The sequence below is a fragment of the Pseudorca crassidens genome, chromosome 2 (genome assembly GCF_039906515.1).
Source record: "Pseudorca crassidens isolate mPseCra1 chromosome 2, mPseCra1.hap1, whole genome shotgun sequence".
NCBI classification, from domain to species: Eukaryota; Metazoa; Chordata; class Mammalia; order Artiodactyla; family Delphinidae; genus Pseudorca; species Pseudorca crassidens.
Genome location: NC_090297.1, coordinates 159,247,003 through 159,274,604, shown reverse-complemented (window position 1 = coordinate 159,274,604; position 27,602 = coordinate 159,247,003). Strand labels below are relative to the sequence as shown.

Genomic DNA, 27,602 nt, shown 5'->3' with positions numbered 1-27,602 from the left:
GATTTTTACCCACTGATGTTGGTGATAATTAATTCACTATGTTATTATTAATTTAGCTCTAATTAACCCAACTGGATAAACATATCTATGCAAATATTCTTAATATAAGGAACATAGCTTAAGAAGGAAATGTTTGAAAATATATTTCTCCATGAAAAACATATTTGTAAGTAGGATAATGTGACTTATAGCAGTATAAAGCTAGGCAAAAACTTAACTTCTTACAGCAGAATAGATTTCCCACCTGATAAGTTTTTAAGTTATTTCAACTTTTGTTTTTTCTTTGCAAAATATTCTAAAATTTCAGCTTTGCTCAGCTATAATTGACAAATACAACTGTAAGATATTTAAAGTGTACATCACTTGATATACATACATAATGTGAAAGGATTCCCTCCCACTCAATCTGGTTAATTAACATCCATCATCTCACACATTTATCTTTCTTTCTTTGTTTTTTGGTGAGAACATTTAAGTTCTACTCTCTTAGCAACTTTCAAGTATACAGTGTATCAACTACAGTCACCACATTTTTCATTAGAGCCTCAGACTTTACTCATCTTATAACAGAAAGTTCATACATTTCTTACCAACCTCTCCCTATTTCCCTCACCCCCAAGCCCTAGTGACCACTGTTTCTCTGAGTTTGACTTTTTTTTTTCAGATTCCACATATAACTAATACCATGAAGTATCTCTTGTCTTTGTCTGGCTTATTTCACTTAGCATAATGCCCTCAAAGTCCATCCATGTTGCCAAATGGCAGGATTTTCTTCTTTATCATGGCTGAATAATATCCCATAATATAGAGATAGTCTACTGTGAACAATGCTGATGTAGACATAGGAATGCATATATCTCATTATCCTGTTTTCCTTTCCTTTAGAGATATACCCAGAAGTGGGATTGCTTGATCATATGGTAGTTCTATTTTTAATTTTTTGAGAAAGCTCCATACTGTTTTCCATAAGGCTGTACCAATTTACATTCCCACCAACAGAGCACAAGAGTTCTCTATTCTCCACATCCTTGCCAACACTTGTTAACTCTTGTCTTTTTGATGATGATCACTCTAACAGGTATGAAGTGATATTTCATTGTGGTTTTGATTTGCATTTCCCTTGTGATTAGTGATGTCAGGCACATTTTCAGGTATTTGTTGGCCACTTATATGTCTTCTTTGGGAAAATGACCATTTAGTTCCTCTGTTTTATATCCGATTTTGGTGGTGTTGTTGCTATTGAGTTGCATGAGTTCTTAATATATTTTGGATATTAACCCCAATCAGATACATGATTTGCAATTAACTGCTCCCATTTGATAGGTTGCCTTTTTATTTGTTGAATTGGCTTTTGGTGTCAGATCCAAAATATCGGTGCCAAGACTGATGTCAAGGAGCTTACCATCTATGTTTTCTTCTACGAGTTTTATGGTTTCAGGTCACACATTTAAGTCTTTAATCTCATTTCAGGTTCATTTTTGTGTATGATGTAGAATAAGTTTCCAGGTTTATTCTTTTGCATGTTGCAGTTTCCCAACACAATTTATTGAAGAGACTATCATTTCTCCATTGTATATTTTGGGTTCTTTGTCATCAATTAACTGACCATGTATACATGGGTTTATTTCGGGGCTCTTGATTCTGTACCATTAACCTATGTGTTTTTATGCACATACCATACTTTTTGATTACTACATCTTTGTAATACAGTGTAATGTCAGGTAGTGTGATGCTTCCAGTTTTGTTCTTATTTCTCAAGATTATTTGGTTATTTGAGGTCTTTTGCAGTTCCATACAAATTTTAGAATTGTTTGTTCTATTTCTGTAAAAATTGCCAATGGAATCTTGATAGGGATTGCATTGAATCTGTAGATTACTTTGGATGGTATGGACATTTAAACAATATTAGTTATCTATATGAGCATGTAATGTATTTCCATTTATTTATGTCTTTGACTTTTTTTTCATCAATGTCTCATAGTTTTCAGTGTACAGATCTTTTACCACTTTGGTTAAATTTAATCCTATGTATTTTATTCTTTTGATGAAATTGTAAATGGGATTGTTTTCTGAGTTTCTCTTTCTGATAGTTCATTGTTAGTGTATAGAAATACAACGGGTTTTTGTATATAGATTTTGTACCCTGCAATCTACTGAATTTCTAAATTAGTTCTCATAGTTTTTGGAGGAGTTTTTAGGGTTTTGTATACATAAGATCATGTCATCTACAAAAAGAGACAGTTTTACTTCTTCCTTTCCAATTTAGGTGCCTTTTATTCTATTTTTTGCCTAATTGCTCTGGCTAGGACTCCTAGTTCTATGTTGAATGTAAGTGGTGAGAGAGGGCCTCCTTGTCTTGTTCCTGACCTTAGAGAAAAAGTTTCCAGCTTTTCGTCATTGATTATAAGGTTTACTGTGGACTCGTCATATATGGCCTTTATTATACTCACCTTTATTATGTATGTTCCCTCTATACTCACTTTCTTGAGAGTTTTTGTCATGAATTGATGATAAAATTTGCCAAATGATCTTTCTGTATCTATTGAAATAAACTATGATTTTTATCCTGCATTTTGTTAATCTGGTGTATTACACTGATTGATTTGTGTGTGTTGAAACATCCTTGCATCCCTGAAATGAATCCCACTTGATCATGGTGTATGAGCCTTTAAAGGTATTGTTAAATTTGGTTTTCTTGAGAATTTTTACGTTTATATTCATCAGGTATTGGCCTGACGTTTTCTTTTCTTTTAGTGATCTTTTCTGGTTTTTGGTATCAGGGTAATTTTAGCCTTGAAAAATGAGTTTGGAAGATTTCCCTCTTCTTCTATTTTTTGGAAGAGTTTGAAAAGGATTGGTAGTAAGTCTTCTTTAAATATTTGGTACAATTCACCACAAAGTATTCTTAAATAAACATACATATACAAATGCTTTACATACTCATGCTAGTATTTCTATAGAAAAAATTCTTAGAAGTGGGAATGTTAAGTCATAGGTTACATTTATTTAAAATATACATTCTGCAGCAATCTTCCTCCAAAATATTTTAAACAAGTCTATATTTTTCAACTTACCTGTTTTACCAATTCACACTCCCAATATTTCCCTATGTTCTCCCCAAACCTAATCTCCTTCTCCATCTTCTTCTTCACTTCCTCCTCTCCTCTTCAGAAATCTTCTTCCTTCCCTTCCTCCTCCTGCTCACTCTATTACATTTTTCTTCTTATTACCCTTCTTCCTTTGGTCATATTACATTTGTTGGGATTATAAATACAATGTGGGAGAACAAGTAAAAATAGGTATGCTTTTATTTTTCATGACGTAATGAGAATAATTCATGTTTTATCAATTAACTTAGTCTCTGATATGTATATTTGTTTTAAGTTAAGCAAATTTTCTCCTAATTCCAACTTATTAACTGTTTATAAAGTCAAAAATGCATGTTAGATTTTATCAAAAACTCTTTTCGTACCTATTGTAAACAATTATGTCATTTTTTCCCTTTAATCTATTTCTATAGTAAATTACATTAATTTCCTAATGTTGAAACATCTTTGCATATGTAACCACACTCTAGAAGTTTTAAAGCATGCTGAAAAATAAAGTGGTGTTGATTTTAATATAGTAACAATGCATCTATATTAAAAGAAAAATTAACATTCTTGAGCTCTGTCTGCCCAATTTTTTATATTTGAACTATGCTAGCCTTACATAATGAATTGAAAAGATTTCCATATTCTTAAACATATGTTATATAGTTTGAATAATATACAGATTATTATTTTATGCCAATAGCCTTAGGAGAATTTGCTTACAAAACCATCTGGGCTTGATGTCTTGAAGAAGGAGATTAATTTTATTACCATTTCAATTTTATATATCTTTAAAAGAAAAAAACTTTCTAAAAAACAAGTGACATGACAGTCATCACATAATATTTTAACAGTAGTTCCTGAATATCTAAATATCCAGACAGTATTTAAGTTAAATATCTTTTAATTTATATGTTCCTCCACCAACTCTCTCTTTTTTTTTCTTTGTAATTTAGTTTTTGAAGGAATGAGTTTACTGGGTAATATTTTTAAATATAAAACAACAAGGTTGGTCATGTGCATGCCCAAGACTGTGCCTTTTGAGGGATGACCTCAGAGGCTTCATATTGTGGGGGAAATAAACTTCACTAAAATAGTCCAGTCAATCACTAAACAAATAAGCAAGGAAACAAACAATAACAATCCACTAGAGGGATTAAACAGTAGATTTGAAATGTCAGAAGAAAGAACTACTGAACTTGTAGGATGATTGAGATTATGCAATCCAAAGAAGAAAGAGAGGGAAAAAAAGTAAAGAAAAATGTGTAGAACCTCAGTGAAATGTGTGACATCATTAACTGCATCAACATATATGTAGCTGGAGTGTCAGAAGAAAAGGAGAGAAAAAAATGAGGGAAAAATTTGAACAATAGCTGAAAACTTCCCAAATTTTATGAAAATCAATCTATATATTTAAGGAGCTCAAAAAACTCCAGGTAGGATCAATACAAAGAGATCCACACACTTAACACCATAGCAAAAATGTTGAAAGCCAAAGTAAAGGAAAATCTCAAAAACAGCAGGAGAAAATCAACACATTACAAAGAAGGAACACCCCCTCACCCAACACACACACACACACACACCAAATTAAAAGCTGACTTCTTATAAGAAATAATGGAGGGCAGAGGCAGTGGAATCACATATTTAAAGTGTGGAGAGAAAAATACTCAACAGAAATTCTATATCCAGCAAAACTATTTTTCAAAAATGAAGTAGAAAGTAAGACTTTTCCAAATACACAAAAAGTAGAGAACTTGTCATAGAAAATCTGCGTTATAAGAAATACTAAAGGAAGTTCTTCAGGTTGAAAGCAAGACACAGCACACAGTAATTCAAATCCACATTTAAAAAAACACAAAAAACAATGGTAAAGGTAATTATACAATTATAAAAGAGTATAAATGGGGCTTCCCTGGTGGCACAGTGGTTGAGAATCCACCTGTCAGTGCAGAAGACATGGGTTCCAGCCCTGGTCTGGGAAGATCCCACATGCTGCAGAGCAACTAAGTCTGTGCACCATAACTACTGAGCCTGCGCTCTAGAGACCACGAGCCACAACTGCTGAGCCCATGCACCACAACTACTGAAGCCCATGCACCTAGAGCCCGTGCTCTGCAATGAGAAGCCACCATGATGAGAAGCCCGCACACTGCAACAAACAGTAGCCCCCACTCGCCGCAACTAGAGAAAGCCATGCACAGCAATGAAGACACAACACAGCCAAAAAAAAAAAAAGAGTATAAATGTATGTTTCTCCGTTTTTCTCTTAACTGATTTTAAAAGCAATTTTATAAAGCAACATGTGTTTAATTGTATTGTTGGGCTTATAACATAAAAATATAATATATTTGGTAATAATAAGATTATAGAGAGGGATGGGAACACAGCTATATTGGAGAAAGGAAATGACAACAGATGATAACTCAAATCCATAGGAACAAATGAAGAAAACCAGATATGGTAAATAAGGAAGTTAATACAAGTTCTATACATGTATACTGGCTCTCCTTTCTTCCCCCAGCTTCTTTAAAAGGTATAAAATTACTCAAGCTAATAGTTATAACAATGTGTCATTGGGTTTATAGCATATATAGATATAATAATATGCATAACAATAGTGGCAAACAAGGCCAGTTGGGGGAGGAAATAGGAATGCTTTCCTATATCTCACTGGAATTAAGTTAGCATAAATCTGAATTAGATTCTGATTTTATATATATATATATATATATATATATATATATATATATATAGCCTGCCCTAGATGAAAAACTAAGAAAATATTTCAAACAATATAGTGAAAAATATTAATGTAATTAAATTGTTACACACTGAAAATAATACTAAAGAAAACAGTAGAGGAGGAATACATGAAAAAAAGACATAAGAAATATATTAAATGAAAAGAAGATGACAGACATAAATCCAACTATGTCACTAATAACCTTAAATGTGAGAGGACTAAGCAGACCAGTGAAATGTCAGAGACTAGGTAACAAAAGAAGATACAACTATATGCTGTCTATAGGAGATGCATTTTAGATTCTAAAATACAAATAGGTTGGGAAAAAAAGGATGAGAAAAATATATCATGCAAAGGAGTGGATATACTAATATCAGACAAAATACATTTTAAAACAAAATTAAAAGTTCCAAAAATAAAGAGGGACATTTTATAATGTTGAATGGTCTGTCCATCAGGGAAGTATAACGATTATAAATGTATTCATCTGACAACAGAGACATAAAATACGTGATGCAAAACCTGACAGAAAAAAGGGAGAAAGAAATAATTCAACAATAATAGTTGTAGACTTTGATATACCACTTTCAATAATGGGTAAAACAACAAGCAGAAGATCAAGAAGGAAACAGAAGACATGAATAACACTATAAGCCAGCTAGACCTAACAGACGTCTATAGAACACTCCACCCAACAACAGAAAACTAAAAATTCTTCATAAGTGTACATGGAAAGTTCTCCAGGACAGACCACATGTAAGGCCATAAAATAAACCTCAATATATTTAAAAGGATTGAAATCATATAAAGTATTTTCTCTGACCACAAAGAAGTGAAATTAGATACCATATGATCCAGAAATTTAACTCTTAGGTATATATGCAAGAGAAATGAAAAATGTCCACACAAAACTTGTATATAAATGTTCATAGCAGCACTATTCATAATAGACCCAAAGCAGAAGCAACTGAAATGTTCAGAAACTAAAGAATGAATAAATGAAATGTTGGTATACCTATAAAATGGAATATTACTTGGCAATAAAAAGAAATGAAATACATTTGGCCTTTGCACAATGCAGGGGTCAGGGTGCTGCCTCCCCTACCACCCACCTCCTCCAACAGTCAAAAGTCTGTGTATAACTTTACAGTTGGCTCTCCATACACTTAGTTCCACATCCGTGGATTCAACCAACTGTAGATTGTGTAGTACTGTAGTACATATGTATTGAAAAAAAAGATCTGTGTATAAGTGGACCTGTGTAGTTTAAACCCTTGTTGTTCAAGGGTCAACTGTACTGCTATATGCTACAACATGGATGAACCTTAAAAACGTTATGCTAACAGAAAGAAGCCAGTCACAAAACAACATATATTGTATGATCCTCTTGATATGAAACAATCCAGAATAAGCAAACCACAGAGACAGAAAATAGATTAGCAGTGTTAAGGGCTGGGGGAGGAGGGAATGGGGTTTCTTTTTGGGTTGATAAAGATGTTCTAGAATTAGATAGCGGTTGCACAACTCTGTGAATATCCTAAAAATCATTGAATTGTACACTTTAAAAGGGTGAATTGTGTAGTATATGAATTATATCTCAATAAAGCTGTTAAAAATAGAGAAGAAACAAATGGTACCAATAACCTTCCTACCTGCCTGCTAAATGAGACAAGGCCTTTGGCTTGGTTTTATAGCAACTGCTTCTCCTCCCTCCCTAACACCCAAAGTTTTATAAGATCAGCAGGAATTTCAGCTCCAGATTAATATTTTATCTCTCTAAATGGCACCCTCTACTTTAACCATGAATTGAACTTCTTTGCATCTCCTAGAATGCATCTGCTTTCTTAGGTCTCTGTTTGAAGGCCCTCTTATGTGTTGCCCTGCTCTTTGAAAGCTTCCTCCAATTGGCTCACTTTTATTTCTTTTCAATAGTGCAGATGTCACCTCTTTAGGAACGTCCTCCCTGAGGCTTAGTTAGTGCACCCTCGAAGCCTTAGTTTCTGTACCATCTATATATTTCACTTCACCCTGGGCTCACTTCTATCATAGCATCTATTTGTTTACTTGTCTCCCCCACTAAACTATAATGTCAATGACTGCAAGTATTGTATCTTTTAGTTATAAGCACCTTGCCCTGTGCCTAGGTGCTCAATAGATTAAGAGAGCCTGTCTAGCCGTATGTAAATCAATGAAATTAAAACAAATACTCACACCATACATAAAAATAAACTCAAAATGGCTTGAAGACTTAAATATAAGATATAACACCATAAAACTCTTAGATGAGAACATAGGCAAAACATTCTCTGACATAAATTGTACCAATGTTTTCTTAGGTTAGTTTCCCAAGGTAATAGAAATAAAAGCAAAAATAAACAAATGGGACCTAATCAAACTTACAAGCTTTTGTATAGTAAAGGAAACCATAAACAAAATGAAAAGACCACATACGGACTGGGAGAAAATATTTGCAAATGATGTGACTTACAAGGGATCAATGTGCAAAATATACAAACAGCTCATATAACTCAATACCAAAAAAAAAAAAAAAGCAATTGAAAAATGGTCAGAAGATCTTCTCCAAGGAAGATATACAGATGGCCAACAGGCCCATGTAAAGATGCTCATCATCACTAATCATTAGAGAAATGCAAATCAAAACTATAATGAGGTACCACCTCACACCAGTCAGAATGGCCATCATTAAAAAGTCTACAAATAATAAATGCTGGAGAGGGTGTGGAGAAAAGGGAACCTTCCTGCACTGTTGGTGGGAATGTAAATTGGTGCAGCCACTATGGAAAGCAGTATGGAGGTTCCTCAGAAAACTAAAAATAGAGTTTCCATATGACACTGCAATCCTACTACTGGGCATATATCTGGACAAAACTATAATTTGAAAAGATTCATGCACCCCAATGTTCATTGCAGCACTATTTATAATAACCAAGACACAGAAACAACCTAAGTGTCCATTGACAGATGAATGGATAAGAAGATGTGGTATTTATAAACAATAAAATATTACACAGCCATAAAAAAGAATGAAACAATGCCATTTGCAGCTACATGGATGGACTTAGAGATTATCATACTAAGTGAAGGAAATCAGAAAGAGAAAGACAAATACCATATGATATCACTTATATGTGGAATCTAAAATATGACACAAATGAACTTATCTACAAAACAGAAACAGACTTACAGACAGAGAACAGACTTGTGGTTGCCAAGGGAGAGGGGGAGTGGGGGAGGGATGGATTGGGAGATTGGGATTAGCATATGCAAACTATTATATATATGATGGATAAAAAACAAGGTCCTGCTGTGTAGCACAGGGAACTATATTCAATATCCTGTGATAAATCATAATGGAAAAGGATATAAAAAAGAATGTATATATGTATATGTATAACTGAATCACTTTGCTCTATGTAGAAATTAGCACAACGTTGTAAATCAACTATACTTCAATAAAATAAATTTTTAAAAAATGTTTGTCTAAACCCCATGATCACCTACTAACTTTAACAGTAACAGATTTTACTTCTCAGGGGTGTGTGACAGCACGTAAACCTGTGCACTGATGGTGGTAATGATCGTGATATCAGTCATATCACTGTGGCTCACTTTAAAGAACCAGCAGGAAACATTTTGAGATATTGCTAGGATTTGCCACTATCCTGAATGAGACTCTTGCATTGACCTTTAGCTATTAATACAAATTGTGAAACTATTGGAGTGTGACTGGTATTTTCTGAGTTGGTAACTATTTCTGATTATCACAATTTTAACGTGTTCAAAGAAGCTACTTGGAAATTACATATAAGATATTCCATGAAATTCCACTAGAGTTTTTAAATTTATTGAGGTCTCTGATAATTATTTTACTTAATTTTAAACATAAATTTTATATCTGAAATTTAAAAATTAAATACCCATTCTTCATTTTTCTATGTGGAAAATAAACTTTTCTCCTCAGAACTGTATATATGGCAGGCTTCTGTCCCAAAGTGGCCAGCTGTTTGCTAAGTATTATGGAATTCTGCAAAAGAAAAAAAATTCCTCTTTTTAATCTTTTCAGAGCCAAAATTATTTGGAAATTACATCATGATATACTGAATTTATTATTTTAGTTAAGACATTGTTTATATTTATAAATTTACCACATTTTCAAGATTCAGCTTTGGTTTTTTCCCTACTATATAGCCTCCTCCCTATTAGAACCTTATGAATGATAAATGTCATAATTTCCAACATGTTGAAAACACTATGCACAATCAGAATCCTGAATAAACTGATATTATGAAGGCTCTTAAATAAATACACTTAGTTTTTAAATTTTATTTATTTATTTTCTTTTAACATCTTTATTGGAGTATAACTGCTTTACATTGTTGTGTTAGTTGCTGCTGAATAACAAAGTGAATCAGCTATATGTATGCATACATCCTCATATACCCTCTCTCTTGCGTCTCCCTCCTGCACTCCCTTTCCTACCCCTCTAGATGGTCACAAAGCACCGAGCTGATCTCCGTGTGCTATGCAGCTGCTTCCCACTAGCTATCTATTTTACAGTTGGTAGTGTATATATGTCAATGCTACTCTCTCACTTCGCCCAGCTTACACGTCCCCCTCCCCATGTCCTCAAGTCCATTCTCTACGTCTGCATCTTTATTCTTGTCCAGCCAATACGTTCATCAGAACATTTTCTTTTCTTTTACATTCCATATATATGTGTTAGCATATGGTATCTGTTTTTCTCTTTCTGACTTACTTTACTTTGTATGACAGACTCTAGGTCCATCCACCTCACTACAAATAACTCAATTTCATTTCTTTTATGGCTGAGTAATATTCCATTGTATATGTGTGCCACGTCTTCTTTATCCATTCATCTGTCAACGGACACTTAGGTTGCTTCCATGTCCTGGTTATTGCAAATAGTGCTACAATGAACATTGTGGTACATGACTTTTTTTGAATTATGGTTTTCTCAGGTTATATGCCCAGAAGTGGGATTGCTGAGTCATATGGTAGTTATATTTTTAGATTTTTAAGGAACCTCCACACGGTCCTCCATAGTGGCTGTATCAATTTACATTCCCACCAACAGTGCAAGAGGGTTCCCTTTTCTCCACACCCTCTCCACCATTTATTGTTTCTAGATTTTTTGATGATGGCCATTCTGACTGGTGTGAGGTGATACCTCATTGCAGTTTTGATTTGAATTTCTCTAATGATTAGTGGTGTTGAACATCCTTTCAAGTGTTTGTTGGCAATCTGTATATCTTCTTTGGAGAAATGTCTATTTGTGTCTTCTGCCCATTTTTGGATTGGGTTTTTGGTTTTTTTAAAATTGAGCAGCATGAGCTGCTTGTATATTTTGGAGATTAATCCTTTGTCAGTTGCTTCATTTGCAAATATTTTCTCCCATTATGAGGTCTGTCTTTTCATCTTGTTTATGGTTTCTCTTGCTGTGCAAAAGCTTTTAAGATTCATTAGGTCCCATTTGTTTATTTTTATTTCCATTTTTCTAGGAGGTGGGTCAAACAGGATCTTGCTGTGATTAATGTCATAGAGTGTTCTGCCTATGTTTTCCACTAAGAGTTCAATAGTGTCTGGCCTTATATTTAGGTTTTCAATCCATTTTGAGTTTATTTTTGTGTATGGTGATAGGGAGTGTTCCAATTTCATTCTTTTACATGTAGCTGTCCAGAATTCCAAGCATTCTTTGCTCCATTCTATATTCTTGCCTCCTTTATCAAAGATAAGGTGACCATATGTGCGTGGGTTTATCTCTGGGCTTTCTATTCTGTTCCATTGATCTATATTTCTCTTTTTGTGCCAGTACCATACTGTCTTGATTACTGTAGCTTTGTAGTATAGTCTGAAGTCAGGGAGCCAGATTCCTCTAGCTCCATTTTTATTTCTCAAGACTGTTTTGGCTATTGCGGGTCTTTTGTGTTTCCATACAAATTGTGAAATTTTTTGTTCTAGCTCTGTGAAAAATGCCATATGTAATTTGATGGGGGTTGCAATGAATCTGTATATTGTTTTGGGTAGTAGAGTCATTTTCACAGTATTGATTCTTCCAATCCAAGAACATGGTATATCTCTCCATCTGTTTGTATCATATTTAATTTCTTTCACCAGTGCCTTATGTATCATATTTAATTTCTTTCATCAGTGTCTTATACTTTTCTGCATACAGGTCTTTTGTCTCCTTAGGTAGGTGTCCTCCTAGGTATATTATTCTTTTTGTTGCAATGGTAACTGGGAGTGTTTCCTTAATTTCTGTTTCAGATTTTCATCATTAGTGTATAGGAATGCAAGAGATTTCTGTGCATTAATTTTGTATCCTGCTACTTTACCAAATTCATTGATTAGCTCTAGAGTTGTCTGGTACATCTTAAGATTCTCTATGTATAGTATCATGTCATCTGCAAACACTGACAGTTTTACTTCTTTTCTGATTTGGATTCCTTTTATTTCTTTTTCTTCTCTGATTGCTGTGGCTAAAACTTCCAAAACTATGTTGAATAATAGGGGTGAGAGTGGGCAACCTTGTCTTCTTCCTGATCTTAGTGGAAATGGTTTCAGTTTTTCACCATTGAGAACGATGTTGGCTGTGGGTTTGTAATATATGGCCTTTATTATGTTGAGGTAAGTTCCCTTTACGGCGACTTTCTGGAGAGTTTTTATCATAAATCGTTGTTGAATTTCAACAAAAGCTTTTTCTGCATCTATTGAGATGATCATATGGCTTTTCTCCTTCAGTTTGTTAATATGATTTATCACATTGGTTATTTTGTGTATATTAAAGAATACTTGCATTCCTGGGATAAACCCCATTTGATCATGGTGTATGATCCTTTTAATGTGCTGTTGGATTCTGTTTGCTAGTATTTTGTTGAGGGTTTTGCATCTATTTTCATTAGTAATATTGGCCTGTAGTTTTCTTTTTTTGTGACATCTTTGTCTGGTTATGATATCAGGGTGATGGTGGCCTCATAGAATGAGTTTCGGAGTGTTCCTCCCTCTGCTATATTTTGGAAGAGTTTGAGAAGGATAGGTGTTAGCTCTTCTCTAAATGTTTGATAGAATTCACCTGTGAATCCATCTGGTCCTGGGCTTTTGTTTGTTGGAAGATTTTTAATCACAGTTCCAATTTCAGTGCTTGTGATTGGTCTGTTTATATTTTCTATTTCTTCCTGGTTCAGTTTCGGAAGGTTATGCTTTTCTAAGAATGTGTCCATTTCTTTCAGGCTGTCCATTTCATTGGCATATAGTTGCTTGTAGTAATCTCTCATGATCCTTTGTATTTCTCCAGTGTCAGTTGCTACTTCTTCTTTTTCATTTCTAATTCTGTTGATTTGAATCTTCTCCTTTTTTTTCTTGATGAGTCTGGCTAATGGTTTACCAATTTTGTTTAGCTTCTCAAAGAACCAGCTTTTAATTTTATTGATCTTTGCTATTATTTCCTTCATTTCTTTTTCATTTATTTCTGACCTGATCTTTATGATTTCTTTCCTTCTGCTAACTTTGTTTTTTTGTTCTCCTTTCTCTAAGTGCTTTAGGTGTAAGGTTAGGTTGTTTATTTCTCTTGTATCTTGAGATAGGAATGTATTACTATAAACTTCCCCCGTAGAATTGCTTTTGCTGCATTCCATAGGTTTTGGGTCATCATTTTTCATTGCCATTTGTTTCTAGGTATTTTTTGATTTCCTCTTTGATTTCTTCAGTGATATCTTGGTCATTTAATAGCATATTATTTAGCCTCCATGTGTTTGTATTTATTACAGTCTTTTTCCTGTGATATGTGGTCTCATAGTGTTGTGGTCTAAAAAGATACTTGATACGATTTCAATTTTCCTAAAGTAACTGAGGCTTGATTTGTGACCGAAGATATGATCTATCATGGAGAATGTTCCATGAGTACTTGAGAAGAAAGTGTATTCTGTTGTTTTTGGATGGAATGTCCTATAAATATCAATTAAATCCATCTTGTTTAATGTATCATTTAAAGCTTGTGTTTCCTTATTTATTTTCATTTTGGTTGATCTGTCCATTGGTGAAATTGGTGTGTTAAAGTCCCCTACTATTATTGTGTTACTGTCGATTTCCTCCTTTATGGCTGCTAGCATTTGCCTTATGTATTGAGGTGCTCCTATGTTGGAGCACCTCATTGCTGCAGGAATTGTTATATCTTCTTCTTGGACTGACCCCTTGATCATTATCTAGTGTCCTTCTTTGTCTCTTGTAATAGTCTTTATTTTAAAGTGTACTTTGTCTGATATGAGTGTTGCTACTGCAGCTTTCTTTTGATTTCCATTTGCATGGAATATCTTTTTCCATTCCCTCACTTTCAGTCTGTATGTGTTTCTAGGTCTGAAGTGGGTCTCTTGTAGACAGCATATATACGGGTCTTGTTTTTGTATCATTTCAGCCATTACATTACATTTAAGGTAGATATCAATATGTGTGTTCCTATTACCATTTTCTTAATTGTTTTGGGTTTGTTATTGTAGATCTTTTACTTCTCTTCTGTTTCCTGCCTAGGGAAGTTCCTTTAGCATTTTTTGTAAAGCTGGTTTGGTGGTGATGAATTCTCTTAGCTTTTGCTTGTCTGTAAAGCTTTTGATTTCTCCATCGAATCTGAATGAGATCCTTGCTGGGTAGAGTAATCTTGGTTGAAGGGTTTCCCTTTCATCACTTTAAATATGTCCTGCTACTCCCTTCTGGTTTTCAGAGCTTCTGCTGAAAGATCAGCTGTTAACCTTAGGGGATTCCCTTGTATGTTATTTGTTGCTTTTCCATTGCTGCTTGTAATACTTTGTATTTAATTTTTGATAGTTTGATTAATATGTGTCTTGGCATGTCTCTCCTTGGATTTATCCTGTATGGGACTCTCTGCGCTTCCTGGACTTGGTTGACTATTTACTTTCCCATGTTAGGGAAGTTTTCAACTATAATCTCTTCTAATATTTGCTCAGACTGTTTCTTGTTTTCTTCTTCTGGGACCCCTATAATTCGAATGTTGTTGTGTTTAATGTTATCCAAGATGTCTGTGAGACTGTCCTCAATTCTTTTCATTCTTTTTTCTTTATTCTGCTCTCTGGTAGTTATTTCTACTATTTTATCTTCCAGATCACTTATCCGTTCTTCTGCCTCAGTTATTCTGCTATTGATTCCTTCTAGAGAATTTTTAATTTCATTTATTGTTGTTGTTCATCATTGTTTGCTCTGTAGTTCTTCTAGGTCTTTGTTAAACGTTTCTTGTATTTTCTCCATTCTATTTCCAATTTTTCGATCATCTTTACTATCTCTACTCTGAATTTTTTTTCAGGTAGACTGCCTATTTCCTCTTCATTTGTTTGGTCTGGTGGGTTTTTACCTTGCTCCTTCATCTGCTGCATATTTATCTGTGTTCTCATTTTGCTTAACTTACTGTGTGTGGGGTCCCCTTTTCGCAGGCTGTAGGTTTGTAGTACCCTTTGTTTTTGGTGTCTGCCCCCAGTGGGTAAGGTTGGTTCCGTGGGCTGTGCAGACTTCCTGGTGGAGGAGACTGGTGCCTGTATTTTGGTGGAGGAGGCTGGATCTTGTCTTTCTGGTGGGCAGTATCACGTCCAGTGGTGCATATTGGGGCGTCTGTAAATTTATTATGGTTTTAGGCAGCCTCTCTCCTAATGGGTGGGGTTGTGTTCTTGTCTTGCTAGTTGTTTGTCATGGGGTGTCCAGCACTGGAGCCTGCTGGTCTTTGAGTGGAGCTGGGTCTTAGCGTTGAGACGCAGATGTCTGGGAGCACTCTTGCTGATTGATATTACATGGTGCTGGGAGGTCTCTGGTGGTCCAATGTCCTGAACTTGGCTCTTCCACCTCAGAGGCTCAGCCCTGACACCCAGCTGAAACACCAAGACCCTCTCAGCCACATGGCTTTTAGGAAGTCTGAGGTTTTCTGCCAGTGTTCAGTCGGTGTTCTGTAGGAGTTGTTCCACATGTAGATGTATTTCTGATGTATTTGTGGGGAGGAAGGTGAGCTCCACGTCTACTCCTCTGCCATCTTGAATGTCCTCAATACCCTTAGTTTTAATGTCAATGTAATACAAAATGGAGTTTCTAAAACTGATCTGTTGGAATTATTTCTATATGAGCTTGACTTCAAAACAACATACACTTCAAGGTATATTTCAAATATATGTGGAGGCTCTAGGATAAATTATATTAGTATAAAGATAGATCTGACATGCTCCCTGTTTTTCTCATGAGATTTAAGGGGATGTTGAATTGACTGGAATTATTCCTAATAAAGTCTTTTTAGAATAGAGGCAACAGTTTCATTATGGGGAATCCCTAGAATAAAAAAATCAGATAATGAGGGCCAGTCTAGAGTCCTCCAATAATGCTCCTGTTTAATTTCCTAGAAATATGTCAACCACCCACAAAGGAAAATTTGAGATTGCTGTAATGATTACCAGTAAGTGTGTATTTATTGGGACTGTGGGATTGCCTAATAGGAGGATTTAACCTATATTTTGAGAGTAGTAATGGTGGTCAGGGAAGGCTTCCTTGAAGAATACAAGTTTAATGATTTTGATAGAGAAAAACAGATTTGCCTGGTAAATACTTGATAAATAATAGATCAGTTAAATTTTGTTTCTAAAAATCTTATTCACTATTCAGAATTTTAAATACAACTATCCTTCATATACCTGCAAAGGAAAAGACTAAATGGAGCATTCTTAATGTAGCAAAGAATAAGATGGAAATAAAATACAACAAGCAACCTATACAGCAAGATGATAGAAAAAAGGATAGACTAAGATAAAGTTAAGATAATTATGCCAACAAGCTTAAGAACATATGTTTCTCCATTAATAGGGTAATTCATGGTCATTAAAGATGGTTTTATAAATATAGAAAAAAATTACCACAAAGAAATCATCAAAAGTATAAAAAACATATTTAGGATATTTTCTTAGGATTTACCAAATGTAGGTTATTGTTATGTATTCATGTTATATAACCTGAAGTCTATATATCATTTAAAATGACATTTTAAATGATAGCATAATATTCCATTGAGTGAGTTATCATTACTTACTTAACACTCCCCTATTGGACATTTAGGTAGCTTTACTTTTTCACTTTTGTAAATATTATTGCCACGGACATTATCAGATACAGTCTTTTCTACATTAGCACTATTTCCTTTGATTAGATTCTTGAAAATGTGATTACTGGACCAAAAGTTATGAACACTTTAATAATTCTTCATATGAATTGAGCAAAATGATTTCTAAAAGGAATATGCCTATTTATTTTATTACTATTAATTATCATTAGCAGATTTCACTATCTAGTGCCCAACTTCTAATACTTTTTAGAAAAGTATTCTAGTTGTAACATCAATATATGTTTATACATGCTGCTAAATTTAATAAATATCTTTTAGTTTCTTAATTGATTTTTCAGCAGCATTTGAAACATTAGACTAATTTCCCCTTTTCAGGGAGTGTTTCTCTCTTACTTGACTTACAAGCACTTCAAACCAGTATGTCCAAAACTGAACTACTGCCTCGAGGCTCTGCCTCCCAAACCAGCATTTATAAATATATGTTGAATAAATAGAGAGGAAAATAATCTCACCACCCAGAGGAGAGTAAAGCTCTCTCACAATTTGCATGGAATCTATTTTCATCCCTTCACTTTTCTCCTATGTGTGTCTTTAAATGTAAAGTGAGTTGTATGTTGACAGCATATTGCTGGATGTTTTTAAAAAAATCCATTCAGTCGTTCTATGCCTTTTGATTGGGGGTTTAATTCATTTGAATTTAAGTACTTATTGATAAATAAGGTCTTCATATTGCCATTTTGTTAATTTTTTGGTCTGACTTGCAGTTGTGTTATTCTTCTCTTTCCCTATTGCTGTTTTCCTTGTTATTTGATGATTTTTGTAGTGCTTTTCTTTGATTTTTTCTCATCTTTTGTAATAATATATCTGATAGAAACTATATACTAGTTTTTTGTAACTTGAGGCTTACATAAAATATCTTACAGTTAAAACTATTTTAAGTTGATAGCAACTTCAATCACATAAATAAATTACACTTTTACTACCTGCCCCCTTTGTGTTCGTGTAGTCAGAGCTTACTTTTTTGTGTGTTATGCATCTATTAACAAATTTTTGTCTTTTAACTTTTATATTAGGGTTAAAAGTGATTCATGCACCACCATTACAGTGTTATATTGTTCTGTATTTGCCTATAAAATTACCCTTACCAGTGATAGATCACATGTGAGGTCATAAAATAATTTTTAAGTCTTAAAAATTTAAGAAGATGAAAATCATTCTGGGGCCTTCCCTGGTGGCACAGTGGTTGAGAATCTGCCTGCCAATGCAGGGGACACGGGTTCGGGCCCTGGTCTGGGAAGATCCTACATGCCGTGGAACAACTAGGCCCGTGAGCCACAACTACTGAGCCTGCGCGTCTGGAGCCTGTGCTCCGCAACAAGATAGGCTGCAATAGTGAGAGGCCCATGCACCACAATGAAGAGTGGCCTCTGCTTGCCGCAACAAGATAAAGCCCTCGCACAGAAACGAAGACCCAACACAGCCAAAATAAATAAAGAAAAGTCCAAATTTATTAAAAACAAAAATCATTCCAAGTATCTTTTCCAACCACAATGGAATGAAACCAGAAATCAGTAATAGTTAGAAAATATGAATAATCACATACACATGCAAATTAAACTGCACAATCTTGAACAATAATTGGGTCAAAGAGGAAATCAAAGGAAATTTTTTAAATACCTCAAGACAAATGAAAACATAAACACAACATAACAGAATTTATGGGATGTATCAAAAGCAAGACTAAAAGGGAAGCAATAAATGCCTACATTAAAAAAAAAGATTTCAAATAAACAACCTAACTTTACACCTCAAAGAACTAGAGAAAGAGAAGCAAACTAAGCCTAAAGTGAGCAGAAGGAAAGAAATAATAAAGATCAGAGCAGAAACAAATCAAGTAGGGAATAGAAAAAAAACAACAAAACTAAGAAATGGCTTTTTGAAAAAATAAACAAAATTGACACATTCTTAACTAGGCTAAGAAAAAAGACAAAAGTCTCAAATAAATAAAATAAAAAATGAAAAAGAAGACATTACAACTGATACCACACAAATGCAAAGGCTCATAAGAGAAAAATGTGACCAATTACATACCAAAAAATTGTATAACCTAGAAGAAATGTACAGATTCCTACAAACATACAACCAACTAAGAATGAATCCTGAAAAAATAGAAAATGTGAACAGACTAATAATGAGTAAGAAGACCTAATCAGTAAGCAAAAATCTCCCAATAAAAACAACAACAGGGCTTCCCTGGTGGCACAGTGGTTGAGAGTCCACCTGCTGATGCAGGGGACACGGGTTCGTGCCCCGGTCCAGGAAGATCCCACATGCCATGGAGCGGCTGGGCCCGTGAGCCATGGCCACTGAGCCTGCGTGTCCGGAGCCTGTGCTCCGCAGCGGGAGAGGCCACAACAGTGAGAGGCCCGTATACCATAAAAAAAAAAAAAAGAAAACAACAACAACAAAACCTGGACTAGATAGTTTAACTGGTGAATTCTATCAAACATTTAAAGAATTAATACCAATACTTCTGAAACTCTTCCCAAAACTTGAGGTGGAGGGAACCCTTCCCAACTCATTTTATGAGGCCAGCATTACCTTGATACCAAAATCAGATAGGAACATTACAGGAAAGAAAACTTAAGGCCAATATCCCTGATGAATATAGATGTAAAAATTCTCAGCAACACACTAGCAAACCAAATTCAACCGCACACCAAGAGGATCATACACAATGATCAAGTGGGATTTATCCCTGGGTTGCAAGGATGGTTCAACATATACAAGTCAATAAATATGACAAATCACATTAATAGGATGAAAGACAAAAATCATTTGATCATCTCAATACACACAGAGAAAGCATTTGACAGAACACAACATCCTTTCTTGATACAAATGCTCAGTTGATTGGGTATAGAAGAAATCTACCTCAACATAATAAAAGCCATATATGATAAGCCCATAGCTATCATCATACTCAGTGGGGAAAGGTTAAAAACTTTTGCTTTAAGGTCAGGATGAAGACAAGGGTGCTCAACCTCACCACTCCTATTCCACGTAGTACTGGATGTCCTAGCCAGAATAACCAGGCAAGAAAAAAAAAAAGCATCCAAATTGAAAAGGAAATAAAAATGTCTTTGTAGATAACATGATCTTATATTTAGAAAATCCTAAGGAAGCCACCCAAAACTGTTAGAACTTGTCAGCAAATTCAGTAAAGTTGCAGGATACAAAATCAACATGCAGAAATCAGTTGCATTTCTATATACTAACATTGAGCTATTTGAAAAAGAAATAGAGGAAACAATCCCATTCACAATAGCATCAAAAAAATGAAGTACTTGGGGATAAATTTAACCAAGGAGGTGAAATATCTGTAAACAAAAAATTATAAGACTTTGATGAAATAAATTTAAGAAGACACAAATAAATGGAAAAATATCCCATGTTCATGGATCAGAAGAATTAATATTGTTAAAATGTCCCTGCTACTCAGAGCCATCTATAAATTCAATATAATTCCTATCAAAATCTCAATGGCATTTTTTCACAAGAGTAGAAAAAATAATCCTAAAATTTGTATGGAACCACAAAAGACTTCAAATAGCCAAGAAAATCCTGAGAAAGAAGAACAGAGCCAGAAGAAATCACACTTTCTGATTTCAAATTACAGTAATCAAAACAGTATGGTACTGGCATTAAAATAGACACACATAGCAAGGAACAGAATCAAGAGCAAAGAAATAAACACTTGCATATATGGTCAACTAATATTTGACAAGACAGCCAAGAATACTCAATAGGGAAAGGATAGTCTCTTCAATAAATGTTGCTGGAAAAAATTTATAATCATGTACACAAGAATGAAATTGGAACCCTACCTTATACCAACCACAAAAATTAACTTTAAATGGATTAGAAATTTAAACATAATACCTGAAACTGTAAAACTCCTAGAAGAAAATAGGGGAAAAGCTTTTTTGACATTCGTCTTGGCAATGATTTTTTGGATATGAATATGACACCAAAAGCACAAACAACAAAGGTGAAAATAAGTAAGTGGAACTACATCAAATTAAAAAACTTCTGCACAACAAAGAAATAATCAACAGAGTAAAAAGGCAACCTATGGAAAAGGAGAAAATATTTGCAAGTCATACATCTGATAAAGGGTTTATATGCAAAGTATGTAAGGAACATATACAACTCAATAGCAAAAAAAGAAAAAAATCTGATTGAAAAATGGGAAGAGGAATTAATAGGCATTTTCCTAAAGAAGACATACAAATGGCCAAAAGGTACATGAAAATGTGCTCAACATCACTAATTATAAGGGAAATGCAAGTCAAAACCACAGTAAGATAACATCTCACACCACTTAGGATGGCTATTATCAAAAAAACAAGAAAGAACAAATGTTGACAAGGATATGGAGAAAAGGGAACTCTTGTGCACTGTTGGTGGGAATGTAAGTTGGTACAGAAATTATGGAAAACAGTATGGAAGGTCCTAAAAAATTTAAAATAGAACTATCATATGATCCAACAATCCCAATTCTGGGTGCATATCCAAAGGAAAATAAAACAGGACATCTATCGAAGAGATACCTTCACTCTCATGCTTATTGCAGCATTATTTACAATAGCCAAGATATGGAAAAACCTAACTGTCCGTCAGTGGGTGATTGGATAAAGAAGATGTGATATGTAAAAATGTTAAGTGAAATAAGTCAGACAGAGAAAGACAAATACAGTATGATCTCACTTTCATGTGGAATCTAAAAATGCTGAATTCATAGAAACAGTAGAATGGTGGTTACAAGCGGCTGAGCAGTGGGTAAAATGGGGAGATACTGGTTAAAGGGTATAAACTTCCAATTATAAGATGAATAGCTTCTGGGGATCTAATTTATAGCATAGTGAAAATAGTTAACAATACTCTATGAAAGTACTTGAAAGGTGCTGAAAGAGTAGGTCTTAAATGTTCTTACCACAAAAAAGAAAATATAACTATGTGAGGTGATGGAGGTCTTAAAAACTCTACTATGGTAATCATTTCACAATATGTAAGTATATTAAATCAACACATGTATACTTTAAACTTACACAATGCTAAAGATCAATCATATTTCAATAAAGCTGAAAAAAGAAACCAACACTCATTAAAAACAAAACAAAACAAAACCCAACACCAAATTCATTGACTCTAAAATGGATAAAAAATGTGTGGTGTGTTGAAACAATGAATAACATACAGCAATGAAAATGAGCAAACTATAGGTATATATAACATGGATAAATCTTATATAATTATGATCAAAAATAAAAAGCAATATGCAGTATATATAAAGCATGATTCAATTTATTTAAAGTAGAAAAACAAAAATAAAACCAACTAAACTGCATTGTTTAGGAATCATGTGGTAAACTAAAGAAAAAAGCAGAGCAATTATTATCACAAAATATTCAGAATAATGGTTACCTCCAGGGGAAGGGAAGGATTATGTCCATACAAGCACCTCTATTGTGGAGGGAGAAATTATGTTCATGGAGGTGGAAAATATGGGGACCTTCTGTACTATTGTTAATGTTTCATCACTTGATAGTAGTTATATGGTTATTTATTATTATTCACTAAACTGGATACTTAGCTTTTATGGTTTTTTCTTTATGATGTAATTCATAGTTAAAATGGTGAAGGAAAAAAACCTCAAATAAACTAAAACTCTGAGCCTTTTAATAGTTATTTAACCACATGTACAAATAAGTTATCCTGTACCCCATCCCTGAGTCACATGCTACTGCTGGTTCTCTTTTCCCTGGTGTGGGTGTTGGGGAAAGGGTAAGGCTCAGATAGGGATGTGAGACAGAAGTGGGTTGAGGTTCAAAGGTGAAATAAAGTACAGAAATGAGTTAAACATAAGGGATTATTTTGAGTTCAAAGTCAGGGACGGTTAAGGGTTAAGGAAGAGAATGAAGAATGGAATCAGAGGTAGAATTAGGATGTGGGTGTCTATTAGGCACATTATCTATTGGTTGATAAAAGCCCAAACAGACAGTTTATATTTTGCCAGAGCTATTTTGTGGATGATTTATCAAAACTGCAGTATTACAATAATCCTTGCAAACTACTCATGTAACAAAAATCCTGATTTGGTCATGGCAGGCATCTTGGAGGCAATGATACCTGACTTGAGACTTAAAGATGACTAGATTAGGAAAGGGAATGGGCAGTTCCTGTGGAGAGAATGGCATAAGCAGAGACACAGACTCATGGAAGAGCAGAAGTGTAAAGGGAGACAGAGTGCAGCTGCTGGAGACAGGACATGTGGAGAGCTAAGGCCAGAGAAGAGTGGCAGAGATGGGATACTCAGGGCTTTGTGTGCCATATTAATAGTCTAAGACTCAAGTCTATGCTGTTTGTCAGCTCAATATCAAAAAAACAACCTAATCAAAAAATGGGCAGAAGATTCAAATAGACATTTCTCCAAAGAAGATATACAGATGGCCAACAGGCACACGAAAAGAGGTCCAACATCTCTAATTATTAGAGAAATGCAAATCAAAACTACAATGAAATATTACCTCATACCAGTCAGAATGGCCATCATTAAAAAGTCTACAAATAATAAATGTTGGAGAGGGTGTGAAGAAAAAGGAACCCTCCAACACTGTTGGTGGGAATGTAAATCAGTGCAGCCACTATGGAGAACAGTACAGGGGTTCCATAAAAAACTAAAAATAGAGTTACAATATGATCCAGCAATCCCACTCCTGGGTATATATCTGGGGAAAATTATAATTCAAAAAGATACATGAGAAAAAAACCACATTCACAGAAAGATAGACAAGATGAAAAGGCAGACGAAGGAACAAGATAAAACCCTGGAAAAACAACTAAATAAAGTGGAGCTAGGCAACCTTCCAGAAAAAGATTTCAGAATAATGAGAGTGAAGCTGATCCAGGACCTTGGAAAAAGAATGGAGGCAAAGATTGAGAAGATGTACGAAATATTTAACAAAGAGCTAGAAGAATTAAAGAACAAACAAACAGAGATGAACAATACAATAACTGAATGAAAAATATACTAGAAGGAATCAATAGCAGAATAACTGAGGCAGAAGAATGGATAAGTGACCTGGAAGACAGAATGGTGGAATTCACTGCTGTGGAACAGAATAAAGAAAAAACAATGAAAAGGAATGAAGACAGCCTAAGAGATCTCTGGGACAACATTAAAGGCAACAACATTCGCATTATAGGGGTCCCAGAAGGAGAAGAGACAGAGAAAGGACCTGAGAAAATATTTGAAGAGATTATAGTCGAAAACTTCCCTAACATGGGAAAGGAAATAGCCACCTAAGTCCAGGAAGCGCAGCAAGTCCCATACAGGCTAAACTCAAGGAGAAACATGCCGAGACACATAGTAATCAAATTGGCAAAAATTAAAGACAAAGAAAAATTATTGAAAGCATCAAGGGAAAACGACAAATAACATACAAGGGAACTCCCATAAGGTTAACAGCTGATTTCTCAGCAGAAATTCTACAAGCCAGAAAGGAGTGGCATGATATACTTAAAGTGATGAAAGGGAAGAAACTACAACCAAGATTACTCTACCCGGCAAGGATCTCATTCAGATTCAACGGAGAAATCAAAAGCTTTACAGACAAGCAAAAGCTAAGAGGATTCAGCACCACCAAACCAGCTCTACAACAAATGCTAAAGGAACTTCTCTAAGTGGGAAACACAAGAGATGAAAAGGACCTACAAAAACAAACCCCAAACAATTATGAAAATGGTAATAGGAGCATACATATCAATAATTACCTTAAACGTGAATGGATTAAATGCTCCAACCAAAAGACCCAGGCTCACTGAATGGATACAAAAACAAGACCCATATATATGCTGTCTACAAGAGACCCACTTCAGACCTAGGGACACATACAGACTGAAAGTGAGGGGATGGAAAAAGATATTCCATGCAAATGGAAATCAAAACAAAGCTGGAGTAGCAATACTCATATCAGATAAAATACACTTTAAAATAAAGAACGGGGCTTTCCTTGTGGCCCAGTGGTTGAGAGTCCACCTGCCGATGCACGGGACATGGGTTTGTGCCCCAGTCTGGGAAGATCCCACATGCCGTGGAGCACCTAGGCCCGTGAGCCATGGCCGCTGAGCCTGCATGTCTGGAGCCTGTGCTCCATAACGGGAGAGGCCACAACAGTGAGAGGCCCGCGTACCGCAAAAAAAAAAAGGAAAAAAAAGGAACGTTACAAGAGACAAGGAAGGATACTATGTAATGATCAAGGGATCAATCCAAGAAGATATAACAATTATAAATATATATGCACCCAAAATAGGAGCACCTCAATATATAAGGCAACTGCTAACAGCTATAAAAGAGGAAGTCAACAGTAACAATAGTGGGACACTTTAACAACTCACTTACACTAATGGACAGATCATCCAAACAGAAAATTAATAAGGAAACACAAGCTTTAAAGGACACAATAGACCAGATAGATTTCATTGATATTTATAGGACATTGCATCCAAAAACAGCAGATTACACTTTATTCTCAAGAGTGCATGGAACATTCTCCAGGATAGATCACATCTTGGGGCACAAATCAAGCCTCAGTAAATTTAGGAAATGGAAATCATATCAAGCATCTTTTCTGACCACAGCACTATGAGAATAGAAATCAATTATAGGGAAAAAAGCCCGTAAAACCCACAAAGACATGGAGGCTAAACAATACATTACTAAATAACCAAGAGATCACTGAAGAAATCAAAAAGGAAATAAAAAAATACCAAGAGACAAATGACAATGAAAACATGACAACCTAAAACCTATGGGATTCAGCAAAAGCAGTTTTAAGAGGGAAGTTTATAGCAGTACAATCCTACGTCAAGAAACAACAAACATCTCAGTTAACAACCTAACCTTACACCTAAAGGAACTAGAGAAAGAAGAACAAACAAAACCCAAAGTTAGTAGAAGGAAAGAAATCATAAAGATCAGAGCAGAAATAAATGAAATAGAAACAAAGGAAACAACTGCCAAGATCAATAAAACTAAAAGCTGGTTCTTTGAGAAGATAAACAAAATTGATAAACCATTAGCCAGACTCATCAAGAAAAAGAGAGACGGGGCGTCCCTGGTGGTGCAGTGGTTGAGAGTCTGCCTGCCGATGCAGGGGACACGGGTTCGTGCCCTGGTCTGGAAGGATCCCACATGCTGCGGAGCGGCTGGGCCCGTGAGCCATGACCACTGAGCCTGCGCGTCCGGAGCCTGTGCTCCGCAACGGGAGAGGCCACAACAGTGAGAGGCCCGCGTACGGCAAAAAAAAAAAAAAAAAAGAGGGAGAGGACTCAAATCAATAAAATTAGAAATGAAAAAGGAGTAGTTACAACAGACACTGCAGCAATACAAAGCATCCTAAGAGACCACTACAAGCAACACTATGCCAATAAAATGGACAACCTGGAAGAAATGGACAAATTCTTAGAAAACTACAACCTTCCAAGACTGAACCAGGAAGAAATAGAAAATATGAACAGACCAGTCACAAGTAATGAAATTGAAACTGTGATTTAAAATCTTCCAACAAACAAAAGTCCAGGATCAGATGGCTTCACAGGTGAATTCCATTAAACATTTAGAGAAGAGCTAACACCCATCCTTCTCAAACTCTTCCAAAAAATTGCAGAGGAAGGAACACTCCCAAACTCATTCTATAAGGCCACTATCACCCTGACACTAAAAACAAAGATACTACAAAAAGAGAATTTCAGACCAATATCACTGATGAATACAGATGCCAAAATCCTCAACAAAATACTAGTAAACAGAATCCAACAACATATTAAAAGGATCATACACCATGATCATGTGGGATTTATCCCAGTGATGCAAGGATTCTTCAATATACACAAATCAATCAATGTGATACACCATATTGACAAACTGAAGAAGAAAAACCATATGATCATCTCAATAGATGCAGAAAAAGCTTTTGACAAAATTCAACACCCATTTATGATAAAAACTCTCCAGAAAGTGGGCATAGAGGGAACCTACCTCAACATAAAAATATATATATATATATATATATATATATACACGCACTCAAATATTCATAGCAGCACTATTTACAATAGCCAAGACATGGAAACAATGTAAGTGTCCATTGATAGATGAATGGATAAGAAGATTTGGTATTTATACACAATGGAATATTAGTCAGCCATAAAAAAGAATGAAATAATGCCATGTGCAGCAACATGGATGGACCTAGATATTATCATACTAAGTGAAGTAAGTCAGACAGAGAAAGAGAAATATCATATGCTATTGTTATATGTGAAATCTAAAAAAAATGATACACTGAACTTATACACAAAACAGAAATACTCACAGATATATAAAACCAACTTATGATTACCAAATGGAAATATATATATATATTTTTTTTTAATCACTTTGCTGTACACCTGAAACTAACATAACATTGTAAATCAACTATATCTCAATAAAAATTTTATAAAAGGAAATTTACTTAATGTCTCTGAATTGTACTCATAAGAATGTTTAAAATGGTAGATT

General features: G+C 34.8%; 1 protein-coding gene across 1 annotated transcript in view; it reads right to left on the bottom strand.

The window, feature by feature from the left end:
* CATSPERE (catsper channel auxiliary subunit epsilon) overlaps positions 1-27,602 on the bottom strand; it is a 259,066-nt gene that overhangs the window by 158,293 nt on the left and 73,171 nt on the right. The window contains exon 9 of the mRNA XM_067729520.1: positions 9,777-9,883. Within this exon, the coding sequence (XP_067585621.1) occupies positions 9,777-9,883 (107 nt within the window). The remainder of the gene's footprint in view (positions 1-9,776; positions 9,884-27,602) is intronic.